This window comes from Musca domestica, unplaced genomic scaffold (assembly GCF_030504385.1).
Source record: "Musca domestica strain aabys unplaced genomic scaffold, Musca_domestica.polishedcontigs.V.1.1 48, whole genome shotgun sequence".
Lineage (NCBI taxonomy): Eukaryota > Metazoa > Arthropoda > Insecta > Diptera > Muscidae > Musca > Musca domestica.
Window position 1 is genome coordinate 2,476,188 of NW_026712340.1, and position 23,687 is coordinate 2,499,874.

At 37.6% G+C, this 23,687-nt stretch overlaps 2 protein-coding genes across 2 annotated transcripts; one reads left to right on the forward strand and one right to left on the reverse strand.

Moving 5' to 3' along the window:
- Positions 1-3,934: 3,934 nt before the first annotated feature.
- On the reverse strand, positions 3,935-13,333 carry LOC101898307 (angiotensin-converting enzyme). The gene is made up of 7 exons (XM_011292757.3): positions 13,205-13,333; positions 12,219-13,138; positions 9,261-9,600; positions 8,961-9,178; positions 4,411-4,551; positions 4,149-4,327; positions 3,935-4,075 (listed from the first exon to the last, which is right to left on the reverse strand). The coding sequence occupies exons 1-7, from the start codon at positions 13,232-13,234 to the stop codon at positions 4,065-4,067; spliced, it is 1,839 nt and encodes a 612-aa protein (XP_011291059.1). The 5' UTR covers positions 13,235-13,333; the 3' UTR covers positions 3,935-4,064.
- Positions 13,334-20,131: 6,798 nt separating this feature from the next.
- LOC101898477 (MIT domain-containing protein 1-like) lies at positions 20,132-21,018 on the forward strand. Its single transcript, XM_020035527.2, has one exon. It carries the CDS (start codon positions 20,132-20,134, stop codon positions 20,918-20,920), a length of 789 nt encoding a protein of 262 aa, XP_019891086.1. The 3' UTR covers positions 20,921-21,018.
- The last annotated feature ends 2,669 nt before the right edge of the window (positions 21,019-23,687 follow it).

Below are 23,687 nucleotides of genomic sequence, written 5' to 3' on the forward strand. Positions count from 1 at the left end.
TGTTTATTGATAACCTTTGCTTTGCTTTGTCAGAGTTTCCCAAACGTTGGAGAGAAATGTGCGTTGTGTGTGTGTGGAAATGGACAATCATGTTCGATATGAACAAGGTCGGCATTCTGAGAATATGAAATGATAATTTTGCAGTCAACAATAATACCGATAATGCAACTTAGAGTTTACACTGTGCTACAATTATTTTGAGTTCTTGGGGCGGATTATAGATTATCTTAATTTTTAATTAGGCTTTTGGGGATGGGAAATAGGTTCAGATTTTTTGTAAATGTTCAATATATCTATGTTTATATATTTACACTGTGCTACAAAAATAAACATACTTACATATTTCCAAAATATGTCAATGACCGACTATCAACAGCCAGACGAAATGGCTGAAGTAAGAATACTGAAATTTTGGGTGATGGTCTATCTCAGGGCGAGATATAGGAAAAGGCAGGGTTTTTGAAAATTCACACTGGAAGGGTACGAAATGTACTATATATCCTATCATTTGTATTGGGCATATTCTGAAGTTAGGAATGAGGAGTCATTGGTGAATTGTAGAAGTGTAGAAGATGTATCAAAGAGCCTTTGGGAAATTCGAGCATTACAGGCTGAGATGAAAAACTGCAACCAACTTCAGACTACTGTCATTTCCAAGTCACTAGTCCGACAGCTGTTAAAATTATTTTGGTGAGAATTTTCCAGAAAAATGTAATTCGTGATGGAATTCAAGCGTGATAGTGTCATTTCTTTATATTTGGCTGGCAAACCACAGGTGGCTACCGTTAGAGTTCTCCAGCATTTAAAGGTGAATAAATCGTTTGTGTCTCGTATCATCGCTCGTTACCGTGATACTGGTAGCGTAGCCCGACGTCAAGGAAGTGTACGGTAAAAACGGCAACATCAGCAGAAATTGTTCGAAAAGTTAAGAAGCAACTTGATCGAAACCCGCGTCGCAGTGGCCGAAAAATGGCTCTCGAGCTGAACTTATCGAAATATTCCATTCGGCAAATATTAAAAAATGAGCTCGGGGTAAAGCCATTGAAATTCACAAAAGGGGAAGAATTTATACCGCAACAAACAGAAAATAGACTCAAAAGAGCTAAAGAGTTGCTTCGCTTGGCCGAAAGTGGTAAACTGCCGAATTAGGTTTTCTCCGATGAGAAAACATTAGTTGTCCAGCAGTTTGTAAGCAAACAAAATGATCGTGTTTACTAGGTCAGCTAAAAATGTGCACTTTCAGTTGGCCACCAGATCTCAAGCCATGATGATGGTGCAGGCCGCCACAACAGCCGATGGTCGCTCTCCGATCATATTTATCGACCGTGACATCAGAATAAATGCCGAGTATTATCGCGAAAATATTCTGGATGGTGTATTAAAGCCTTGGGCACGCAAGCATTTTAGCCGCAGACCTTGTACATTCCAACAGGACTCAGCACCATCGCACTCAGCACGCGCCACAAGTATGGTTACAAAATGTCGTTCCTCGCTTTATTTCTAGCGCACAATGGCCACCAAAATGTCCGGATACTAAACCGTTGGACTATTGTATCTGGAGTATTTTGGAAAGCAAGGCTGGCACTAAAAAATACCAAAGTGTCGATCACCTGAAGCAAGCGCTTCGCCGGGAATAGGCCAAAATACCGCAGAGCAACATTCGGGCAGTGTGTAAGGTTTCATTGGCTGTTTGTAGGCCATAATTCGTGTCCAAAATGACCAATTCGAACAAATCTAAACTTATTCTAAAATTTGATGCTATTTCCGACATTTTTTTCATTTAATAAAATTTAAAAAAAAAAATTAAAAATTATGGCATTTGACTTTGTTGCAGTTTATTTTACCTTTTCACCCTGTATATATGCAACCGATTTAGGGGTTATTGTGCACCGAATGGCCAATATCAGTCCAAACGACCTGGGTTTTGGCACATCCGACCGAATTCAATCTAGAAGCAAGGACATCAAATTTGGTGAAAATCGATTCAGCCCAGAAATACCTCTGTCGCATTTTATCAGATTTGGATATGGCTCTTTATTCGATATCAGGTTTATTGTGCACCAAAATAGTAATATCAGCCCAAATGGACTGAATTTTGGCACATCTAACCAAATTTAGCCCAGAAGCAAGTGCTTTAAATGTTGGTGAAATCGGTTTAGATATATCTCTAGCACCCATATATATGTTTCTTCCGATTTGGGGTTTTAAGTTCTTCACATGCATAATATGCACTCCAAAACAAAGATTTTTGATACCGGGCATCAGATACAGCTCGGAAATTTCTCTGACAAATTTCATCGATATCAGTCCAGATTTTTGTAGACCTTCGCTATGCATCTTCATCCGATTTTACGATTATTGTCCACCATCTACAAGGAATTCCTTGTGAGTGCTTTATCTCCTGGAAGAGAATTAATTATCCAAATGGTCCAGGATATCGTATTGCTCCCATATAACAGTACATCCCCAATATTCGATATTTTTATGATTTCAGCCAAAATATTCAATGGTATTGTCTTAAAATCCACACAGGGGGATCCTTGTGAATATTTTACCCCTTAGAAGAGAATTGTCTATATAGATTCACGTTTTAGGATAGCGCTCATATAACGTACTCCCAAATATTCAGTATTTTCATGATTCTTGCGACATTATTCACCGGAATTATTTCAAATTTCGTACTTATGCAGAACCACATTTTCGTATAGCCCCAATATAGCGGTTTTCATTTATGTTCGTTTATGGTCCTTTAAATATCCTTTTGAAAATTCTTTCAAAAATCCACGTTTATAGCCCATTAAATATCCTTTTAAAATTCTTTGAAAAAACCACGTTGATAGTCCTTTAAATAACTTTTAAAAATTCTTTAAAAAATCCACGTTGATAGTCCTTTGAATAACTTTTAAAAATTCTTTAAAATTTCTTCAAAAAAAATCCACATCTATAGTTCTTTAAAAATTCTTTAAAAATTCTTCAAAATAGTCCTTTAAAATTTCTTCAAAAAAAAAAATCCACATCTATAGTCCTTTAAAAATTCTTTAAAAAATCCACTTCTATAGTCCTTTGAAAATTCTTTAAAAATTCTTCAAAATAGTCCTTTAAAATTTCTTCAAAAAAATCCACATCTATAGTTCTTTAAAAATTCTCCAAAATAGTCCTTTAAAATTTCTTCAAAAAAAAAAAATCCACATCTATAGTCCTTTAAAAATTCTTTAAAAAATCCACGTCTATAGTCCTTTGAAAATTCTTTAAAAATTCTTCAAAATAGTCCTTTAAAATTTCTTCAAAAAAAAAAATCCACATCTATAGTCCTTTAAAAATTCTTTAAAAAATCCACTTCTATAGTCCTTTGAAAATTCTTTAAAAATTCTTCAAAATATTCCTTTAAAATTTCTTCAAAAAAAATCCACATCTATAGTTCTTTAAAAATTCTTTAAAAATTCTTCAAAATAGTCCTTTAAAATTTCTTCAAAAAAAAATCCACATTTATAGTCCTTTAAAAATTGTTTAAAAAATCCACGTCTATAGTCCTTTAAAAATTCTTCAAAAAAAATCCACGTCTATAGTCCTTTGAAAATTCTTTAAAAAATCCACGTCTATATTCCTTTAAAAGTTTTTTAAAAAATCCACGTCTATATTCCTTTAAAAATTCTTCAAAAAATCCACGTCTATAGTCCTTTAAAAATTCTTTAAAAAATCCACGTCCATAGTCCTTTGAAAATTCTTTAAAAAAGCCACGTCCATAGTCCTTTGAAAATTCTTTAAAAAATTCACGTCTATAGTCCTTTAAAAATTGTTTAAAAAATCCACATTTTTAGTCCTTTAAAAATTGTTTAAAAAATTCAAAGCAAATGAAAAGTGACAGCTCTAAGCAACTTGATTTATTTCCAATAACAAAACCAATAACATTAGCTTCTATGACAACCAAAACCGATAAAATTCTAACCAAAACATTTTTTCTTGTCGTTTTTAAAACCAATAGTGACAAAATTGGTTTCTATGGCAGCCCTAATTATAAATTTTAGTTTTTATTCATTATATTCCGATATTGTACGTATAAATCCTCAATGGCAAACTGAAAAAAATAGGAATTACATGTATCATCTTAATTTTTTTTTGTAAGGGGAGAAATGTTGTATCCAGCTTACATTCGGTGTGCTGCCAACCCACTGTAATATTATGCAACCTATTATATTCGGTCATCCAAGTCGTCAGTGGTTCATAGTATTCCAACATGGGCGATGCATTCAACTTTGTTGGCTGAGTCGATGTCCATTCTTTGATAATTTCATGCCATGGCTTTGCGGAACCCGAGTTCATCATGTTTCTAATCCGGAATTTCAAGTATCAAAAGACACGATTAATTGAAATATATTTTTGAAAAAAAAAAAAAAAAAAAAAATCAATTACCTTAACCTTTGTCCAGCTTGTTGGTTTTCAGCAAAATCGCATTTAAACAATGGCTTAGCCTTATTTCCTCGTTGATATTGGCCGATTTCCAGACAAATATCGCGATATATCTCATAGCCCAAAAATTCACCAAAAAGTTTTCTAGAATCGAATTAAAAATTTAGAAATTATAAGTCAACAAGTTAGAACATATCAGTCGGTTTTACCGACAAATATTGCGACGTGCCAGATTTGTACCATATTGATGGCTTCTTTCACTTTATATGAGGTATGTGCTAATTTTTAGAAAATGTTAAAAGTGTGTGCGAGGTGCCACATGTATTCAACCTATATATTCCAATTTCGTACCTCATCTAATACAGATAAAAATATTGGTATGGGCAATATTACAAGAAAATCGAACATTTATATCCAATTTATGGAAAATCATAAATTCCATATTTATCTCAGGATTCTGGATGAGAGACATATATTTAAATACAGCAATTTGTAAAGAATCGCTGAGTTGTTTCGCAATTTATGACAGATAAAAGTATTGAAATTGTTGTCCCTTTGTAGGTAAGGTACCAGAAGGGGTTCGCAGATATATAGCATCTTCGCAACAGATCTTGTGTTAGCAAAAATGTTTGTGTGTGTGAAATTTGAAGAGTGTTGAATGCTTATTTCGCTTTCTTTGAGCGTTTTGTTTTTTTAAAATCTTGAACTCTATGTGGGGAAGGTATCAGAAGAAATGGTCCGATCTCTACCGGTTTATAACAGATCCTGTGTTGATAGAAATATTCAGATGCGCCAAGTCTAAATGGAATCGGATATTAATTTCGCGTTTTATGAGCTCAAGGGATATTCAAAATTTCGATCTTTTATGGGGGAGGTACCAGAAGCGGTGGACCGATATAGTCCATCTTAACACCAGATCTTGGGCTTATAAAAATATTGGGATGTGCGACAAGAAAATATTGGGATGTAAAAATATTGGGATGTAAGACAATCGGATTCTTACATCACATTTTTATACCCTCCACCATAGTATGGAGGGTATATTAAGTTTGTCATTCCGTTTGTAACACCTCGAAATATACATTTTAGACCCCACAAAGTATATATATTCTTGATCAGCATAAAATTCTATGTCGATTTATCAATGTCCGTCCGTCTGTCCGTCTATCCGTCTGTCCGTCTATCCGTCTGTGGAAATCACTCTAGCTTCCGAACGAAATGAAGTAGGTTGATAAAATTTTACTCAAATGTGTACTATGTCTGCAGGACTTTTGGTATTGAAAATGGGCCATATAGGTCCACGTCTTCGGATAGCTCTCATATAACTGTACCTCCCGATATTCGGTATTTTGATGATTTTAGCTACATTATTTACCGGAATTGTTTCAAATTTGGTATTTAAAATTTTTAATAGATACTACAGCATAAAACAGAAAATGGGCAATGTAGGTCCACGTCTTCGTATAGCCCCCATGTAACGGTACCCCCCGATATTCGGTATTTTGATCATTTTAGCCACATTATTTACCGAAATTGTTTCAATTTTGGTATTTGAAGTTCGTAATGGATACCACATCCTAAGACAGAAAATAAGCCATGTAGGTCTACGTATTCGTATAGCCCCCATATAACGGTACCCCCCAATATTCAGTATTTTGATGATTTTAGCGACATTATTTGCCGGAACTATTTCAAATTTAGTATTTGAAGTTCGTAATGGATGCTACAGCCTATCACAGAAAATTGTCTGTGCAGGACTACGCCTTCGTATAGCCCCCATATAACGGTACCACCGATCTTCGGTATTTTCATGATTTTAGCGAACCTATTTACCGGAATTGTTTCAAATTTCACATTTGAAGTTCGTAATGAATACTACAGCCTATGACAGAAAATTGTCTGTGCAGGTCCACGTCTTCATATAGCCCCCATATAACGGTACACCCCGATATTCGGTATTTTGATGATTTTAGCGACATTATTTATCGGAATTGTTTCAAATTTCGCATTTGAAGTTCGATATAACAGCCTATGACAAAAAATTTTGTGTGCAGATCCACGTTTTATAACCACCATGGTACCTCCCTATATTCGACGATTTTAGCTACATTATAAACAGATTTTTTTCAAGTTTCGCATTTGAATATTGTGATATAAGTTGCCTTGTGACAAAAGTTGCCTATGCAGGTCCATGTCGCCATATAGACTCTAATATACGGCTACACGATTTTAACAGAATTTTAAAATCCTTTTATTTTTTTTTTGAAAATTGTTGAATTCGTACCAAATGGTGGAGGGTATTCAAAGTTCGGCCTGGCCAACTTACAGCTTTTTTACTTGTTTAAGAGTTATAATTATTCAAAATTTTTACCCTTTGAGGGGGAGGCACTTGATGGCGTGAACCGATATTATCCATTTTTGCACCTGACCTAGACCTAACGCAGATATTGGGATTTGCAATGTTGGAACAAAATCGGATTATTGATTCTGTACAGAAAATATTTTTATTTTATTTTATTTTTTTTTTTTTTTGAAAAATTCGACCTTTTGTGGGGGAGGTACCAGAATGAGTGGGCCGATGTATTCCATCTTGGCACCAGATCTTGGGTTAATAAAATTATAAGGATGTGTGACATTTGAGGACAATCGGATTCTAACATCACATTTTATAAGAGTTGTAATTCTTGAAAATGTTGACCCTTTGTGGGGGAGTTACTTGATGGAGTGGACCGATATTGTCCTCTTTCGCACCTGTCCTAGCACTGACGTAAATATTAGGATTTGCAAAGTTGAAGCAAAATCGGATGATCGATTCCCTTTCTGTGCAAAAAATATATTCTTTGAAAAAAATAAAAAAAATATTCTTTTATGGGGGAGGTACCAAAGGAGTGCACCGATATTATCCATCACCGAACTCCATCTAAGTTTGACAAAAATATTACGATGTACCAAGTTTTGGACCAAATAGGATACTCCCTTCGAGAGTTATCGTGCACAACAGCCAGCAGAAAGACGGACGGACGGACTTCCCTAGATCGACTCCAAATGTTCTGAAACGGATTTGGTCCTAGGCACGTTTTGACCGTATCAAATTGTATATACCCTCTGTAGCCATATGGCAGAGGGTATAAAAACGTAAGGTTTCATAGAAGTTAAAGCAGAGATTATATCGGACAATGGAGGTGTCATAGAAGAAAAACTGCGTTTATGAGTAGGAAGTGAAATCAGTGAAGAATAGTTAGAAGGGATTTATTGGGCTATTCATAATGTTGATAATTTGTGGGGGAGAGGCCAGAAGGCACTAATCTATGTTACCCATTTAAAAATATGATTTATGTTTGATTATAAACATTTGAATGTGATCTCTGACTCTCTGCCTCTCTCTCTCTCTCTCTTTCTCTCTCTCTGTCTCTCTTCCACAACTCAGTTTTTATACCCTACACCACAAGGTGGTCAGGGTATTATGTCTTTGTGCATTTGTTTGTAACAGGCAGAAGGAAACGAGATTGACCCATAGTTCCTTTTGATGATCTGCATAGAATCACATTCTGAGTCGATTTATGCATGTCCGTCCGTCCGTCTGTCCGTCCGTCTGTCCGTCCGTCCGTCTGTCCGTCTGTCCATGTATTTTTGTAAAGAAAGTACAGGTCGCATTTATTGCCCGATCCATATGAAATTTTGCAAAGATCTTTTGTTTGGCCCAAGGACGAACCCTATTGAAATTGGAGATAATCGGTCAAAATTTAGATATAGCTCCCATATATATCTTCGTCCGATTATCCTTTTATTGCGCACCAAACGTGTAAAATCAGCCCGAATTGTATGGAATTTTTCATATACACCCAAATTAGGCCTGAAAATATGTATGCCAAATTTGATCGAAATCGGTTCAGATATAGCTATAGCTCCCATATATATTGTTCATCCGATTTGTTAATTTTGTCCATCGCCGCCGTAATATGCACTCTGCAACAACAATATTTGGGGAAATATATCAAATACAGCTCAGAAATACATTTGCTAAATTTTATCGAGATCGGTTCAGATTTGCATATAGCTCCCATATATAACTTCGTCCGATTTACCTTTTATTGTGCACCAAACGTCTAATATTTGTCCAAATGGGATGGAATTTGGCACTTGTGACCGAATTGAGTGTAGAAGCTAGTATGTCAAATTTGGTGAAGATCGGTTCAGATATAGCTATAGCTTCCATATATATTATTCATCCGATTTGTTATATTTGTTACCCACAACCGTAATATGCACTCCGTAACAACGATATTCAGGGAAATATATCAAATACAGCTCAGAAATATCTTTGCCAAATTTTAACGAGATCGGTTCCGATTTGGCTATAGCTCCCATATATATTTTTATTATAATTATAATCATAGCGTGTATGATTGAATTCTCCCATAAAAACTTTTAATTGTTATCTGGAGCTCTACTAAATTAGCAAAGTGGTGTAGGGTATCATGAAGTCGGCCCGCCCGACTTTAAGGCTTTCTTTACTGGTTTCTTTAACGAATTTATTTCTTTAATTCACCTACTTGGTACTTCGGATATCCGCTACTAAACCCTCATAGAATTTATAGGGCATGTCATACTTATTATTTGTCGCCAACGAAGGTCCAACACCCATATACTTTTCCATTAGATTCCAGTAATGGCAATTAATGTTTTTCGCATCGACTTTTTTATCCAATATATCAGTCCATAGTTTCTCGTGAACCAAATAAGTGGGTATTGAGAGTAAAGCATGGACAGCCTGAAAATGACAAGAAAAAAAAAAATGAAAAATAAAAAATATTCCAAAAAAAAAAAAAATATATATGGTCCTTATCTCTCACCATTCGATACAAGAAATTCATATTCATTTCATCATCATAGGTATAGTTATTGAGAAGATTTAGATGTTGTTGCAAATGCTTGGGCGTGGAGACGGAAAGTATCACAGCCTCGGCCATTGCATTACCAAAACCGGGACAGGCCTCTTGATTTAGGCCCACCCTCATATTGTTCCTTAAAATCGCATATTCCATGTGGGTGATATCTCCATGAGTTGTTAGCAGTTTTTTGTAACTAACACTCGGACAATATTTCATGTGAATTTCTCCAGCTGTAAAGAGTGCCGATTTGCAGTCGGGGCCTCCATTGCGGTGTAAACGGAAATGCTCACGCAAAAAGTTTCTGTAAAAAGGAATGAAAATGTTTTAGTCTCTACACAATTGAGTTCTTTTACTCCCCACAACACCATGCATTGGGGTATTATAAGTTTGATTGGATCAAAAATTATGTAACTCCTCGAAATATTGGTTTCCCAAATAGGAAAGTATATATGGGTCTTCCTATCTCGCCGAGCTGATTCGATATAGCTATATATGTCCGTCCGTCTGTCCATGTTAATTTGTAATTACCCTACAGCTCGCTATTATGGGCCGATCTTTACGAAATTTAGAATGGAGGTGGGGCTAGAGCCAGAATCGAACCCTATTGCTTTTGGAGATGATCGCATAATATTTAGGGGTTGAAATGGACCAAAAACTGGAAAAATTTTGATTTTGCAGTTTTTCTACAGCACGCAACTATAGACCAAACGACCCGGAAGTTAGCATGGGGCAGAAGCCATCCAATTTTGATGGTCATCGGGTAATATTTAGTGGGTGAAATAGACCATAACATTTGCGTTAAATAAAAGTCAAATTTTCCATTAAACCGCGAATATTTTTAGTCCCGGCGAATTCACAAATAGGCGAACAGGTCAATTCTGACCATTACGTGCAAATAGTAAATATATCGGGTATATATGGCGAAATATTAACAATGTGTATGTACAAAGGAATTGGATGTTAGTTAGAATACATATATTTCAAGAATGGCCGGGCCGATTTTGACAAATTTTGTCAATTCAGAATGCCTTCTTGACATAAAAGTATAAAATCCAATTATGGCCTTTAAACGGTCAATGAAACCGTCACACTATGCCCGAATTTTGCTCTGCGGTATTTTGGCCCATTCCCCGTGCTTGAGGTGATCGACACTTTGGTATTTTTTAGTGCCAACCTTGCTTTCCAAAATACTCCAGACACAATAGTCCAACCGATTGGTATCCGGAAATTTTGGCGGCCATTGTGCACTGGAAATGAAGCGAGGGACCTTATTTTGTAACCATTCTTGGGTGGCCCGTGCTGAGTGCGATGGTGCTTTGTCCTGTTGGAATGTCCAAGGTCTGCGCGATAATATTCGGCATTTATTCTGATGCCACGGTCGATTAATACGAGCGGAGAGCGACCATCGGCTGTTATGGCGGCCCACATTATCATCATGGTCGGCGCTTAATTTCTGGATTTTAGAATAACTTTAGATTTGTTCAAATTGGTCACCTTTGACACGAATTATGACCTTTAAACGGCCAATGGCACCGTCATACGCTGTCCGAATGTTGCTCTGCGGTATTTCGGCGCATTCCCGGCGAAGCGCTTGCTTGAGGTGATCGACACTTTCGTATTTTTTAGTGCTAACCTTGCTTTCCAAAATTCTCCAGACACAATAGTCCAACGGAAATGCGCTGGAAATGAAGGGAGGAACCTCATTTTGTAACCATTCTTGGGTAGCGCGTGCTGAGTGCGATGGTGCTGAGTGCTGTTGGAATGTCCAAGGTCGGCGGCCAAAATTTTTACGTGTCCAAGGCTTTAATGCACCCTCCAGAATGTTTTATTTATTCTGATGCCACGGTCGATTAATACGAGAGGAGAGCTATCATTGGCTGTTATGGCGGGCCACACCATCACCATTGTCGGTGCTTGAGCTCTGGTGGCCAAAGGAAGGTGCACATTTTCAGCTGACCTCTTTGGCAAGTAAAGACGATCATTTTGTTTGTTTACAAACTGCTGGACAACGAATGTTTTCTCATCGGAGAAACCTAAATTCGGCAGTTCACGACTTTTGGCCAAGCGAAGGAACTCTTTAGCTACTCAAAAGAGCTGTTTTCTTTCTGTTGCGGTGTAAGTTCTTGCACTTTGTGGAATTTCAATGGCTTTACCCCGAGCTTATTTTTCAATATTTGCCGAGTGGAATATTGCGAAATGTTAAGCTCACGAGTCATTTTTTGGCCACTGCAACGCGGGTTTCGATCAACTCGCTTCTTTTCTTTTCGAACCATTTCTGTTGATGCTGTTGCTGTTTTCTTCCGCCCACTTCTTTGACGTCGGGCTATGTTACCAGTATCACGTTAACGAGCAATGGTGCGAGACACAGAATATTTATTCACATTTAAATGCTGGAGTTCTCTAACGATAGCCACTTGTGGGTTTCCAGCCAAATATAAGGAAATCACACTATCACGCTTGAATTCCATCACGAATAACTTTTTTTGTGGGAAATTCTCACCATAATGCTTTTGTACGCTTGTAAACAATATAATGAGCTGTCACTGGAATAATTTTAACAGCTGTCGGACGAGTGGCTTAGAAATGACAACAGTCTGAAATTGGTTGCAGTTTTTTAATCTCACCCTGCGTATACTTTATGGGGTTTACGATGAATATTTAGAGATGTTACAAATGGAATGACAAAGTTAATATACCCTCCTTTCCTAGGTGGAGGGTATAAAAATTGCGCACCTGTTTTTCTGCCCATATGTGCATGTATGTCCAATCCTTAAGTTTCGCTCTCAAAAGAGGGTATAGAAATATATGTTCAAATGCTGAGCTTTTAAAAATTGCTCGGAAAAGCTTTTGAAGCTTTCCAACTTATTACAGACCTTCAGTGACCGGCGCTATAACTTTTCACTAACATTTGATACTTACTCCGTCAGACGATCGAATCCAATTCTCTCAAAGAATTTCGTTCCAATTGTAATAAAATCCAATGGAGCAAATCGCTTGCCATCCAATTCTTGTTTGAGATTTGGCAATTTCTTGTCGGGATAGGGATTACCGAAAACCGAATCCTTTTTCCAGGCCTCATAGAGAGCTTGTTCCATTAGATGGTGGGGAATGAGGCCCGTCGAGGGTATGATGGCATCACCATATTTCTTCCACAAGGTCTGTCTCAACTGGCCATGCAGCTGCTGATAGAGAGGCATTATCGCCTCCATAACTTTTTCCAATTTTTCCATAAATTTTGGATCTTCATATTGAGCATACCAAATACTGGAGGCAGGCTTTTCCACTGTTGACATATTCTGATAATATTGTATGTAGACATTGAGAGCATTCTTCACATCCATTGGCAGGCGATTACGCCATTCACGCCAATACCATTTGACTTCTTGCAAGTCATTGCTATTGGTTATGATTGATTTGATGTTGCGAACATAGGAGACCAGTTCGTGGGGAGGTGGATTGCTTTTATTGGCCGCTCTGCGGTGATACATGAATTTATGTTTACCCACACCCCGCAAAACTTTAGAGGCCACAACAAAGTCTTTGTTGGAGGCTTGGCGGGCAAAGTTAAGTTCCCTGATTAAAATTTCAAATTGCCTTCTCAGCAGAGGACTTTGAAAACTGGACCATTCGAACTGTTCCACCATCTCCAGAAAGGGTAGTAATTGCTGCCATATCAAAAGTTCCGGATTGACATCGTGATGGTGATGGGATTGGAAAATTTCCAAAGCACTCTGGCGATAGAGCAGATCCATAGTTTCCATCAGTTGTTGGGCACACATTTCGGTGCGACATTTTGTGGGATTTGATGTTGTTGGAGTTAAAAATGCGAGAAGTAACAGCTGAAATTGGGATGAGAATTAAAATATTGCTTTCTTTTCTTTTCCTTTCTTTTTTAAAGGTTATACCGTCACAACAGCGAAAATAGGGCGATCCATATTTTAGCGTTGAGATTTGTTTAACGACTAGCCGAATTTAGCATTGTATAGAGGCTCTGTGAGTGTCTTTATTTTGCTGATAGCCTTTGCTGATATATTTGGCAAATATTTGAAAAAAATTTTTTGGTTTTTTTTCTAAAATTATTCCAAGGTCATTGGCCGTTTCATTTTTGTACCCTACATCACATAGTGGTCTAGGTATGTCTTTGTGCATTTGTTTCGGAGTCGATTTAGGAATGTTGGTCCGTCTGTCCATGTACTTTTGTGAACAAAATGCAGGTCGGCCCAAGGTGATAATCGGTCCAAATTTAGATATAGTTCCCATTTATATCTTCAACCGATTTCGAGTTAATTGTGCAGCAAATGGTCAATATCAGTCCAAATGACCAGAATTTTGACACATCCAACCGAACTCAGTCTAGAAGCAAGCACTACAAATTTGGTGAAAATCGGTTTAAATATAGCTGTAGCTCCCATATATATTTTTCATCCGATTTGGTGTTAAAGTCCCTTACATTCGTAATATGCACTACACAATGTTAATCTTTGGTAACAGATGTCTGATTCAGGTCAGAAAAACCTCTGTCAAATACCTTCCAGATCGGTTCAGATTTGGGTATAAAGATTGGGTATACCTTTTTTCCGATTGCAGGTTTATTGTGCCCCAAATGGCTAATATCAACCCAAAATGGACTGAATTTTGGCACTTCCGATGGAATTCAGTCTAAAAACAAGTGCTACAAATTTTGCTGAAAATCGGTTCAGATATATGTAGCTATAGCTTCCATACATATGTTTCATTCGATTTGGTGTTTTAAGTCCCTCGCATGGGTAATCTTCACTCCACAACATTGATCTTTGGTACCAGATATCAGATACAGCCTAGTGCCTTAAATGTACCTAAGATCGGTTCATGATTTGGATAGAGCTCCCATATATATCTTTGTCCGATTTCAGGTTTATTGTGCACCAAATGGCTAATATCAGCCCACTACCGACAGAATTCAGCCCAGTAGCAAGTACTTCAGATTTTAGTGAAAATCTGTTCATATGTTTCATCCGATTTGGTGTCAAAGTCCCGCACATGCGTAATATCTACTCCACAACAATGTTATTTGATACCGAGCATCAGATACAGCTCGAAAATACCTCTGCCAGATTTTATCGAGATCCATCATCCGAGCGAAATAAAGTAAGTTGATTAACTTTTACTCAAATATATTTCTGCAGGACTTTTGGTATTGAAAATGTCGGTCCAAGGGTACTTTGGTATTTAAAGTTCGTAATGTATAATAACGCCTATATCAGAAAATTGTCTGTGCAGGTCCACGTCTACGTATGACCCTCATATGTGGGTACCTCCCGATATTCAATATTTTTGATGACTTTAACGACATTATTCACCGGAATTCTTTCAAATTTGCTACTTGAAGTTGGTAATGGATACTACAGCCTATGACAGAAAATTGTCTGTGCAGGTTCACGTTTTGGTATAGCCCCAATATAATGATACCTCCCCTTTATTCGGTATTTTGATGATTTGAGCGACATTATTCACCGGAATTGTTTCAAATTTGGTGTTTGAAGTTCGAAATAGATACTACAGCCCAAGGCAGAAAATTGTCTATGCAGGTCCACGTCTTCGTATAGCCCCCATATAACGGTACCTCCCAATATTCGGTATTTTGAAGATTTTAGCGTCATTATTCACCGTAGTAGTTTCAAATTACGTATTTAGAGTTCGTAATGGGTACTACAGTCTGTGATAGAAAATTGCATATGCAGGTCCAGGTCTTCGTATAGGCCCCACATATCAGTACCTCCTTATGTTCGGTATTTTGGCGATTTTATGTACAATACTCACCGAAATTGTTTGAGATGTCGTATTTGAAGTTCGTAATGGAAGCTACAGCCTGTGACAGAAAATTGTCTATACAGGTCCAGGTCTTCGTATAGCTCCTATATAACGGTACCTCCCTTTGTACGGTATTTTGATGATTTTGGCTATATTATTCACCGTTTGTTTCAAGTTTCGAATTTGAATATGGTAATGGCTTGTGACAAACAATGCCTATGTAGGTGCACGTCGTACAGGTGATAATATAACGGCTATATTCGTTAATTTTAAAATGTTAACAGAATTTTTGGCGAATGTTATCTTTTTCGAAAATTTTCAAATTTGTTCTAAATGGAGGAGGGTATTCAAAGTTCGGCCAGGCCGAACTTACTGCTTTTTTATTGTTAAGATTTTGACAGAATTTTTTTTTTTTGGAAATTGCCAAATTCATTCCGGCTGGTGAAGTTTATAGTAGGGTATCACATAGTCGGCCCCGCCCGACTTTTAACCTTTCCTTACTCGTTTTTGACTGCGAAATCGATAGAAAATTAGAACGTATCGTATAGTATTAGAACGTAGTATTATGCAGAGCAAATTGGGTCTAAAAGCTTCAAAGTACCGAAAGTCAAAAGAGTACCTACACTGGAATGTTTATGAATGGAGGGCTATATATTTAGATGAAATCAACTGACAATTTGCAGATAACACAAAAACCGAACTTTCAGAGTTCCAAATTTTTATCCGTTTGACCAATACGAGGGCTTAAATATGTAGTACCTTTTAGAACTTTTAGCACAAAACTCAGACTTTTCAACATTGACTCATTTGCTATATTTCAAGATTTTAGCTTCAGCCATTTCGCCTGGCCTGGTTGCATGCGTTTATCACTTACTGGACATGTTTCGAAATGATTGCACTGAAATGCAATCAATACACGTACAGGAATTGTTCATACATATAAACCGTGGCAATGACATCACTTTTTTATAAGAAGTTTACGGAAACAAAATCGGTTCTTGCATTCCAGAGAACATCAATGACTAACACAATGCAATTTTTTTTATAAAAAGAGTGATGTCTTAGCTATTATCCGATGCCCATTTTTGGCTCCATGGGTATGTAAATAAGCTGAATTCTCAGTTTTGAATATCAGCCAGAAGCAATGCAAATGTTATAAATGCATCCAGAAACCAATTGCTAATTTAGAAGAGCTGCGCATATCAATTAAAAGTTTTTATGGGAGAATTCATTCATACACCCTATGATTATCATTATAATTTAAAGTTCAAAGGACTAAATATGCATTTGTATCTTTGAAATTCGGACTTGTATTGTATATTGGGTGCACAATTAATTTGAAATCAAATTAAGATATCGATCAAATTTGGCATACTTATTTTCAGGCCCAATCTGATCGTACGTGCAAAATTCCATACTATTCGGACTGATATTACACGTTTGGTGCACAAAAAAAAAGCAAATCGGACGAAGATATATATGGGAGCTATATCTAAATTTTGACCGATTATCTCCAATTTCAATAGGATTCGTCCTTGGGCCAAGCAAATGATTTGTGCCAAATTTCATCTTTATAGGGCAACAAGTAAGCAAAGGCTACAGTCGAGCGGGGCCGACCGTTGAATACCCTACAACACTATAATAAACGATACTGTTTATATAGGCGAGATACTCGAAAGAATTCCACAAGATATTGTGACAAATTATAAAAGAAAACCATCAGGTTTCGTTCTCTAATTTTCGAATAATAGCAACTTAAACTAATTTCCTCATTTCCAATTTATTGGTAGATGTTGCACGTAAATGGTCTTCCTAGATCTGGAACCAATATTTCCCGAAGACCTATAATTTCTCAGAAGTGGTTTTTGACTGAAACGCATCAATATGAGATACAGACATTTGAGTATATTCTTCCACGAAATCAGCGTTAACGAAATAGTCAGAAGTGAGTCTTTCCTGTATTTTTGAATTCTCCATAGAGTCACTGGAATGGACATTTTCGTATTTTGTCTACAAAAGTTGGCAAACTATTTCGCACACTGAATATTTTTGTATGCCATCCAAAACTGCTTGGCTTTTGCAATGTCCGGTAACTCCCATTCAAATGTGCGTGAGGATCGGGCGATAATTACGACCTGCTGACAATTTTGCAGTTTTTTGGTCCATTTCAACCCCTAAATATATTGCGATCATCTCCAAAAAGAGAAGGCTTCTATTCTGACCCTCATCTTATACCCATGCAAAATTTCGTAAGGATCGGGTCATAAATGCGATCTGTATATGATATCCTGATATCCCAGCTACTTAGTTTTGTTAGCTGTAGAAATATTACCAAATGTTTAATTAAAAATGAAAATACTTATGTCAAAAATATGACAAAATTGAAAATATATGAAAAATGTTACAAAATCAATATTTTCATCTTTAGAGAGATATTTTTATGCGATTTTTTTAGACGTTTTTTCTTTCCTGCCAAGAGGCCATTCTGAATTAATGAGAACTGTCGAAATCAGTTCAGCCGTTCTCGACATATAACAGATCTTTCAAGCATATCTTCTTTGATAGACATATATATCGCACATATTTTGCTATATATCCGATTTGTTGTATGTTAACATCAATGTAAAGATCAGAAGTAACCTTGTCATGGCTTTGTGATTTCGCCGGGATTTAAAATATTCGCGGTTTAATGAAAAAATTTGAATTTTTTCAACAAAAAAGATATGGTATATTTTACACGCTAAATATTATCCGATGACCACCCAAATTGGTAGGCTTCTTCCCCGCCCTAAACTCTAGCTACATGCGAAATTCCTCGTCGATTGGTCTATAAATGCGACCTGTATAGCTACTGCAAAATCCGACATTTTTTCAGTATTTGGTCCATTTCAACCCCTAAACATTTGGCGATCATCTCCAAAAGAAATAGGGCTCTATTCTGACCCTAGCCCCACCTCCATTCTAAATTTCGTGAAGATCGGACCATAATTGCGACCTGTAGAGTGATTACAAATTAACATGAACAGACGGACATACATAGCTAGATCGATTCAGCTCGGCGAGATAGGAAGATCCATATATACTTTCCTATGTGGAAAACCAATATTTCGTGTTGTTACATAATTGTTGGCCCAATCAAACTTATAATACCCCCAACACATAGTGTTGTAGGGTATAAAAAGCAGCTAAGTTCGCGCGGGCCGAACTTTTATTTTATACTGTTCGAATGCAAACCGCTATATGGAGGCTATACGAAGACGTGGTCCTGCATAAGTAGTTTGTGTCATAGACTGTAGTAACGGTTCCGAATTTTATATACGAAATTTGAAAAGGTAAACCTTTTTAGACAATTCTCTTCTAAGGGATAAAGTACTCAGAAGAGGCTAAAATCATCAAAATGCCGAATACGGGGAGTACCGTTATATAGGGGCTATACGATATCTTGAACCTATATAGATCATTCTCTTTCAGGGGATAAAGTACTCACAAGGGACTCCTTGTCTGATTTTTCAGACAATTCCATTGAAAAACTTGGAACAATTATTAAAATACCGAATTATGGGGGGGGGGGGGTACCGTTATATAGGGCCCATACGATATCGTGAACCTATATAGATTATTCTCTTCCAGGGGATAAAGTACTCACAACGGACTGCTTGTGTGATTTTTCAGACAATTTCATTGAAGAGCATGGGAAAAATTATCAAAATACCGAATATTGGGGTGTACCGTCTTATGGGGGCTATACGATATCGTGAATCGTCTAAGAATTTTAAGCTGAATTTAAGAATATACAAGGTGAGATTTTGGTTGCCATTGTGCGCTGGGAATGAAGCGACGAACCTCATTTTGTAACCATTCTTGGGTGGCGCGTGCTGACTGCAATGGCGCTGAGTCCTGTTGGAATGTCCAAGGTCTGCGGCCAAAATTTTTGCGTGCCTTTGCAACCTTAGGCTGCTTACATAAAAAGCTTGAAGCCATGGCTAGGCATATTAATGCCAAATTATAATGAAAAACGACGGCAGGATTTTAGTGCGGCTCTGTAATTCCTTTGTGAAATGTCACAAAATAGGCCGTGCCATGACTTCAAGCTTCTTATGTACTTAGCCCTTAAGGCTTTAATGCACCCTCCAGAATGTTTCATTTATTCTGAAGCCGAATGGAATATTGCGATATGTTCAGCTAACGAGCCATTTTTCGGCCACTGCGACTCGGGTTTCGATCAAGTCGCTCCTCTACTTTTCGAACCATTTCTGCTGATGCTGTTGCTGTTTACTTCCGTCCACTTCCTTGACGTCGGTCTACGCCACCAGTATCACGGTAACGAACGATGTTACGAGACACAAAAGATTTATTCACATTTAAGTGCTGGAATGACCTAACGATAGCCACTTTTGGTTTTCCAGTCAAACATAAAGAAATCACACTACCTCGCTTGAATTCCATCAGGGGTAACTTCTAGAAAATTCTCACCGAAATACTTTTGTACGCTTGTAAACAATAAAATGAGCTGTCAGTAGAATAATTTTAACAGCTGTCGGACGAGTGGCTTAGAAATGGCAGCAGTCTGAAGTTGGTTGCAGTTTTTTCATCACACCGAATTTTAGGAGCCCTAGCCCTATCCTACCCCTACACACCAACATTGACTACATGTAGAATTTCAAGATTGTAGCTTCAGCCATTTCACCTGGGCGTTGATGAACCCCGTCAGTCACCCAGTCACCACTCTACTCTTATATATATATGAGGTATACGGAGCTAGTATACATTTGAGTGAAAGTTTATCCACCTAGGAGCAGACAGGCGGTTGGATATAGGATCTTATGCTTACCTTAAATATATATAATTTGTGGGGTCTAAAACTCGTATTATCCCTTAATACCATGGGTGCAATGTTAGTAGCTTTCAGTAGCTTAGGATTTCCAAAAAAAAATCTGCCTCAAAAAATCCATCTCTTCACTTCAACATAATTATGCGATTTTTTCACATATTCAGCCATTTATTTGTCACATATACTCGTGCGTACATATCTATATGTATATATGTCGATTACCTTAATGTCATTTACGTTCAAAATATCTATTTCAAATTATTTTGTTTTTCAAAAAATCAGAAAATCTCCAACGAAGAACAACCGAAAAAAAATTAATCCACACGAAATCCTATTGAAGGCGATACACAGCGAGCGCGACAGACGTTTCTTAGAGTCCCAGCATTACTATTGCAAGGGCATCGAGCTGTTACGAGATTTTGTCAACAACACAAGAAATACTCGAACTGTCAAACGTTATTACGAACATATCCTGCAATATATTGAACGCTCCAAAAGCGTATACGCTCAGGTAGAAAAACTTCTTAAAACTGGAGAATTTCTCAAGTCCACGCAAATACAGGAAGACTCGCAAGGTCATAGCTATGAAACGCTAATTGGTGAATATTTTGAGGCAGATGTTCATGAAATCTATTTGGAGGAACCCTATCTCCAGCGACCATATCAAGTAGAGAATTTAGTTATATTCTTAGAGATGGCGGTGAAGAAATGTCCGCGCTTGAAATTTGTTAAACTGCTCACAAATCGCGTGGGCAATGATGCTAACTTGAGGGATATTCAAGGTAGTCTGCGACTGAGAGGCATTGAATTTATTGTAGAACGAGACCCGCGACAGCACGATCGAAAAGTGGCATTAAGTACGGGAATTGTTAAAAAAATTGGTCGCGGTTTACACATTTTCAAGGCAGCCAATTCCACCTACTCTTTGGGTATATGTGATTATGATTTTAGGCGTTGTTTGAAAACGGATGTCGACGTGTGGCGTTCGGGGAGAAAGTAAAAATAATTGTGAAAACAAATTTGGTGTGTGCGGTTTTAGTAATAAAATGTTTAAAAAAAAAAGTTAAATAGTATCAGTCGATTTTGCCGACAAATGTATACCTCCAGCCTTGAGTTACAATTATTCAAACTGTGTTGACCCTTATGGGGGAGGTTCCGAAGCTGTTGTCCAATATTGAACAATTCGTATCTGAACCAAGAAGGATCTCGACTACTTCCTATACAGTATATGAGCTATGAGCAAATTTTTGGAAAATGTGGAAATATGTGTGGGGTAACAGATATAGCGGAACGAAGTATTCCACTTCATCTAATACAGATTTTTGCAAAATTTAAAGAAAATTAAACATTTGTATCCATTTGTATTTTATAAATTCCGATTAATTACATTTTCATGACAGGTTCATGGCTGCAAGCCAAGATTCATGGCTGCAAGCTGTAAAGAATCGTCGACGTGTTTCGCAAGTATTGGGTATTGTGACCCTTTGTGGCCAGAAGGGGTTGGCAGATATATATCATATTCACAACAGGTCTTGCGTTAGCAAAAATATTTGTATGTGTGGAATTTGATGAGAGTTGGATGCTTATACAGGGTTACCCATATTCGACGGACCTTTGGGCCCATTCCAATCGACGAGGCTTGTCCGCAGGCAACATTCGTTGCGTCAATTGAATTTTGTACGGGAACAAATGCAAATCAATGCGAATAATCCGTTGTAAAGTGGAACTCGGTCCACCATCCCCAACTGCTGAGAACGGCGTTTTTGGGATGTTCTTGGGGACCTCTCAACACTGGCTCGTACGGCAGCGATATTCTCGGCCGATCGCCTTGGTCGACTTTTATATGGCCTCTTCGGATTAGAAAGAGCCTTACCAGTCGAAAATTTTTCGTATAAACGCTTAATGTTGTTCTTAGAAGGCGCACTTCTCACATTTTTTAATGTTTTAAAAGCACGATGAGTTTTCACAATTGACTTCTTGTAAATTTCAACTATTTCAGAGAACTCGCGTGGCTTGTATTGGTTCATGGTAAAAATCTGCTTGAACTGACGCTTCAAACGCGGTGTGTCATTAAGCGATGTGACATCTCTGTCAAAAGTTATGGCGTTGCCAGATGGGTCCGTCGAATATGGGCAACCCTGTATCTCTTTCTTTGGGCATTTTGTTTTTCAAATCTTGAACCCTACGTGCTGGAGGTACCACAAGAAATGGTCCGATCTCTCTCATCTTTATAACAGATTTTGTGTGGATGGACATATTGACATGTACCAAGTCTGAATGGAATCGGATGTTACTTTCGTGTTCTATGAGATTCATGAATATTCAAATTTTTTACCCTTTGTGGGGGAGGTACCGGAAGAAATGGACCGACCAACGGACATACCATGACAGATGACCACCCAAATTGGTAGGCTTCTTCCCCGCCCTAAACTCTAGCTACATGCGAAATTCCTCGTCGATTGGTCTATAAATGCGACCTGTATAGCTACTGCAAAATCCGACATTTTTTCAGTATTTGGTCCATTTCAACCCCTAAACATTTGGCGATCATCTCCAAAAGAAATAGGGCTCTATTCTGACCCTAGCCCCACCTCCATTCTAAATTTCGTGAAGATCGGACCATAATTGCGACCTGTAGAGTGATTACAAATTAACATGGACAGACGGACATAGCTAGATCGACTCAGCTCGGCGAGCGAGGAAGATCCATATATACTTTCCTATATGGAAAACCAATATTTCGAGGTGTTACATAAATTCTGGCCCAATCAAACTTATAATACCCCCAACACATAGTGTTGTAGGGTATAATAAATGCGATCTGTACTTTGTTTACAAAAATACATGGACAGACGGACGGACGGACATGCATAAATCGACCCAGAATGTGATTCTATGCAGATCATCAAAAGGAACTATGCGTATATCTCGCTTCCATTTGCCTGTTACAAACAAATGCACAAAGACATAATACCCTGACCACCTTGTGGTGTAGGGTATAAAAATCATAGTTTGGTGCGGATTATGGGCTGGGGGCATCATTGGACCGTACTACTTCAACGATGCTGCAAATCGTAACGTGAAATGATATTAATTAATTTTTTTTTATCCAAAGTACCACAGCGACTGCCTTGTAAGTTTCAACAATACGGCCGCGCAGCACACGAGTTCGGTGAACGTTTTGTTTCACATTCAAGACTGGTCAATTGGCCCCTTCGTCATGCGATTTAACGCCTTTACACTTTTTTGGTGGGTCTGTGTTAAAGTTCATGTCTATAGGTCCGACGAACCCGCTTCAATTGACACATTGGATGATAACTTTGAAGCATTGATTTGTGAAATGCCGGCCATGCCGTGTTTAGTTTTCCAGTAGGCAGGTTAAGTTCGTAAATGGGTCATGTAGGTCCACGTCTTCGTATAGCCACCATATGACAGTACCTCCCAATATTCGGTATTTTGATGATTTTAGCGACATTATGCTCCGGAATTGTTTCAAATTTTGTATTTGAAGTTCGAAATAGATAATACAGCCTAAGACAGAAAATTGTCTGAATAGGTCCACATCTTCGTATAGCCCCCATATAACGATACCTCCCTATATTTGGTATTTTGATGATTTTAGCGCTTTTATTAACCTGAATTATTTCAAATTCGGTAAATGAAGTTCGTAATGGATAGTACAGCCTAAGATAGAAAATTGTCTGTGCAGGTCCACGTCTTCGTATAGCACCCATATAACGGTACCTTCCAATATTCGGTATTTTAAT

Excerpts from the sequence above, each read along its gene's own strand:
- LOC101898307 (XM_011292757.3), bottom strand. The coding sequence starts at position 13,234 with ATGGATCGCCCTATTTTCGCTGTTGTGACG. Across the intron at positions 4,552-8,960 it reads GCGGATATCCGAAGTACCAA|AAAACTTTTTGGTGAATTTT; the intron begins GTAGGTGAATTA and ends ATTCGATTCTAG. Across the intron at positions 4,328-4,410 it reads CAAGCTGGACAAAGGTTAAG|AAACATGATGAACTCGGGTT; the intron begins GTAATTGATTTT and ends ATTCCGGATTAG.
- LOC101898477 (XM_020035527.2), top strand. The coding sequence starts at position 20,132 with ATGTCGATTACCTTAATGTCATTTACGTTCAAAATATCTATTTCAAAT.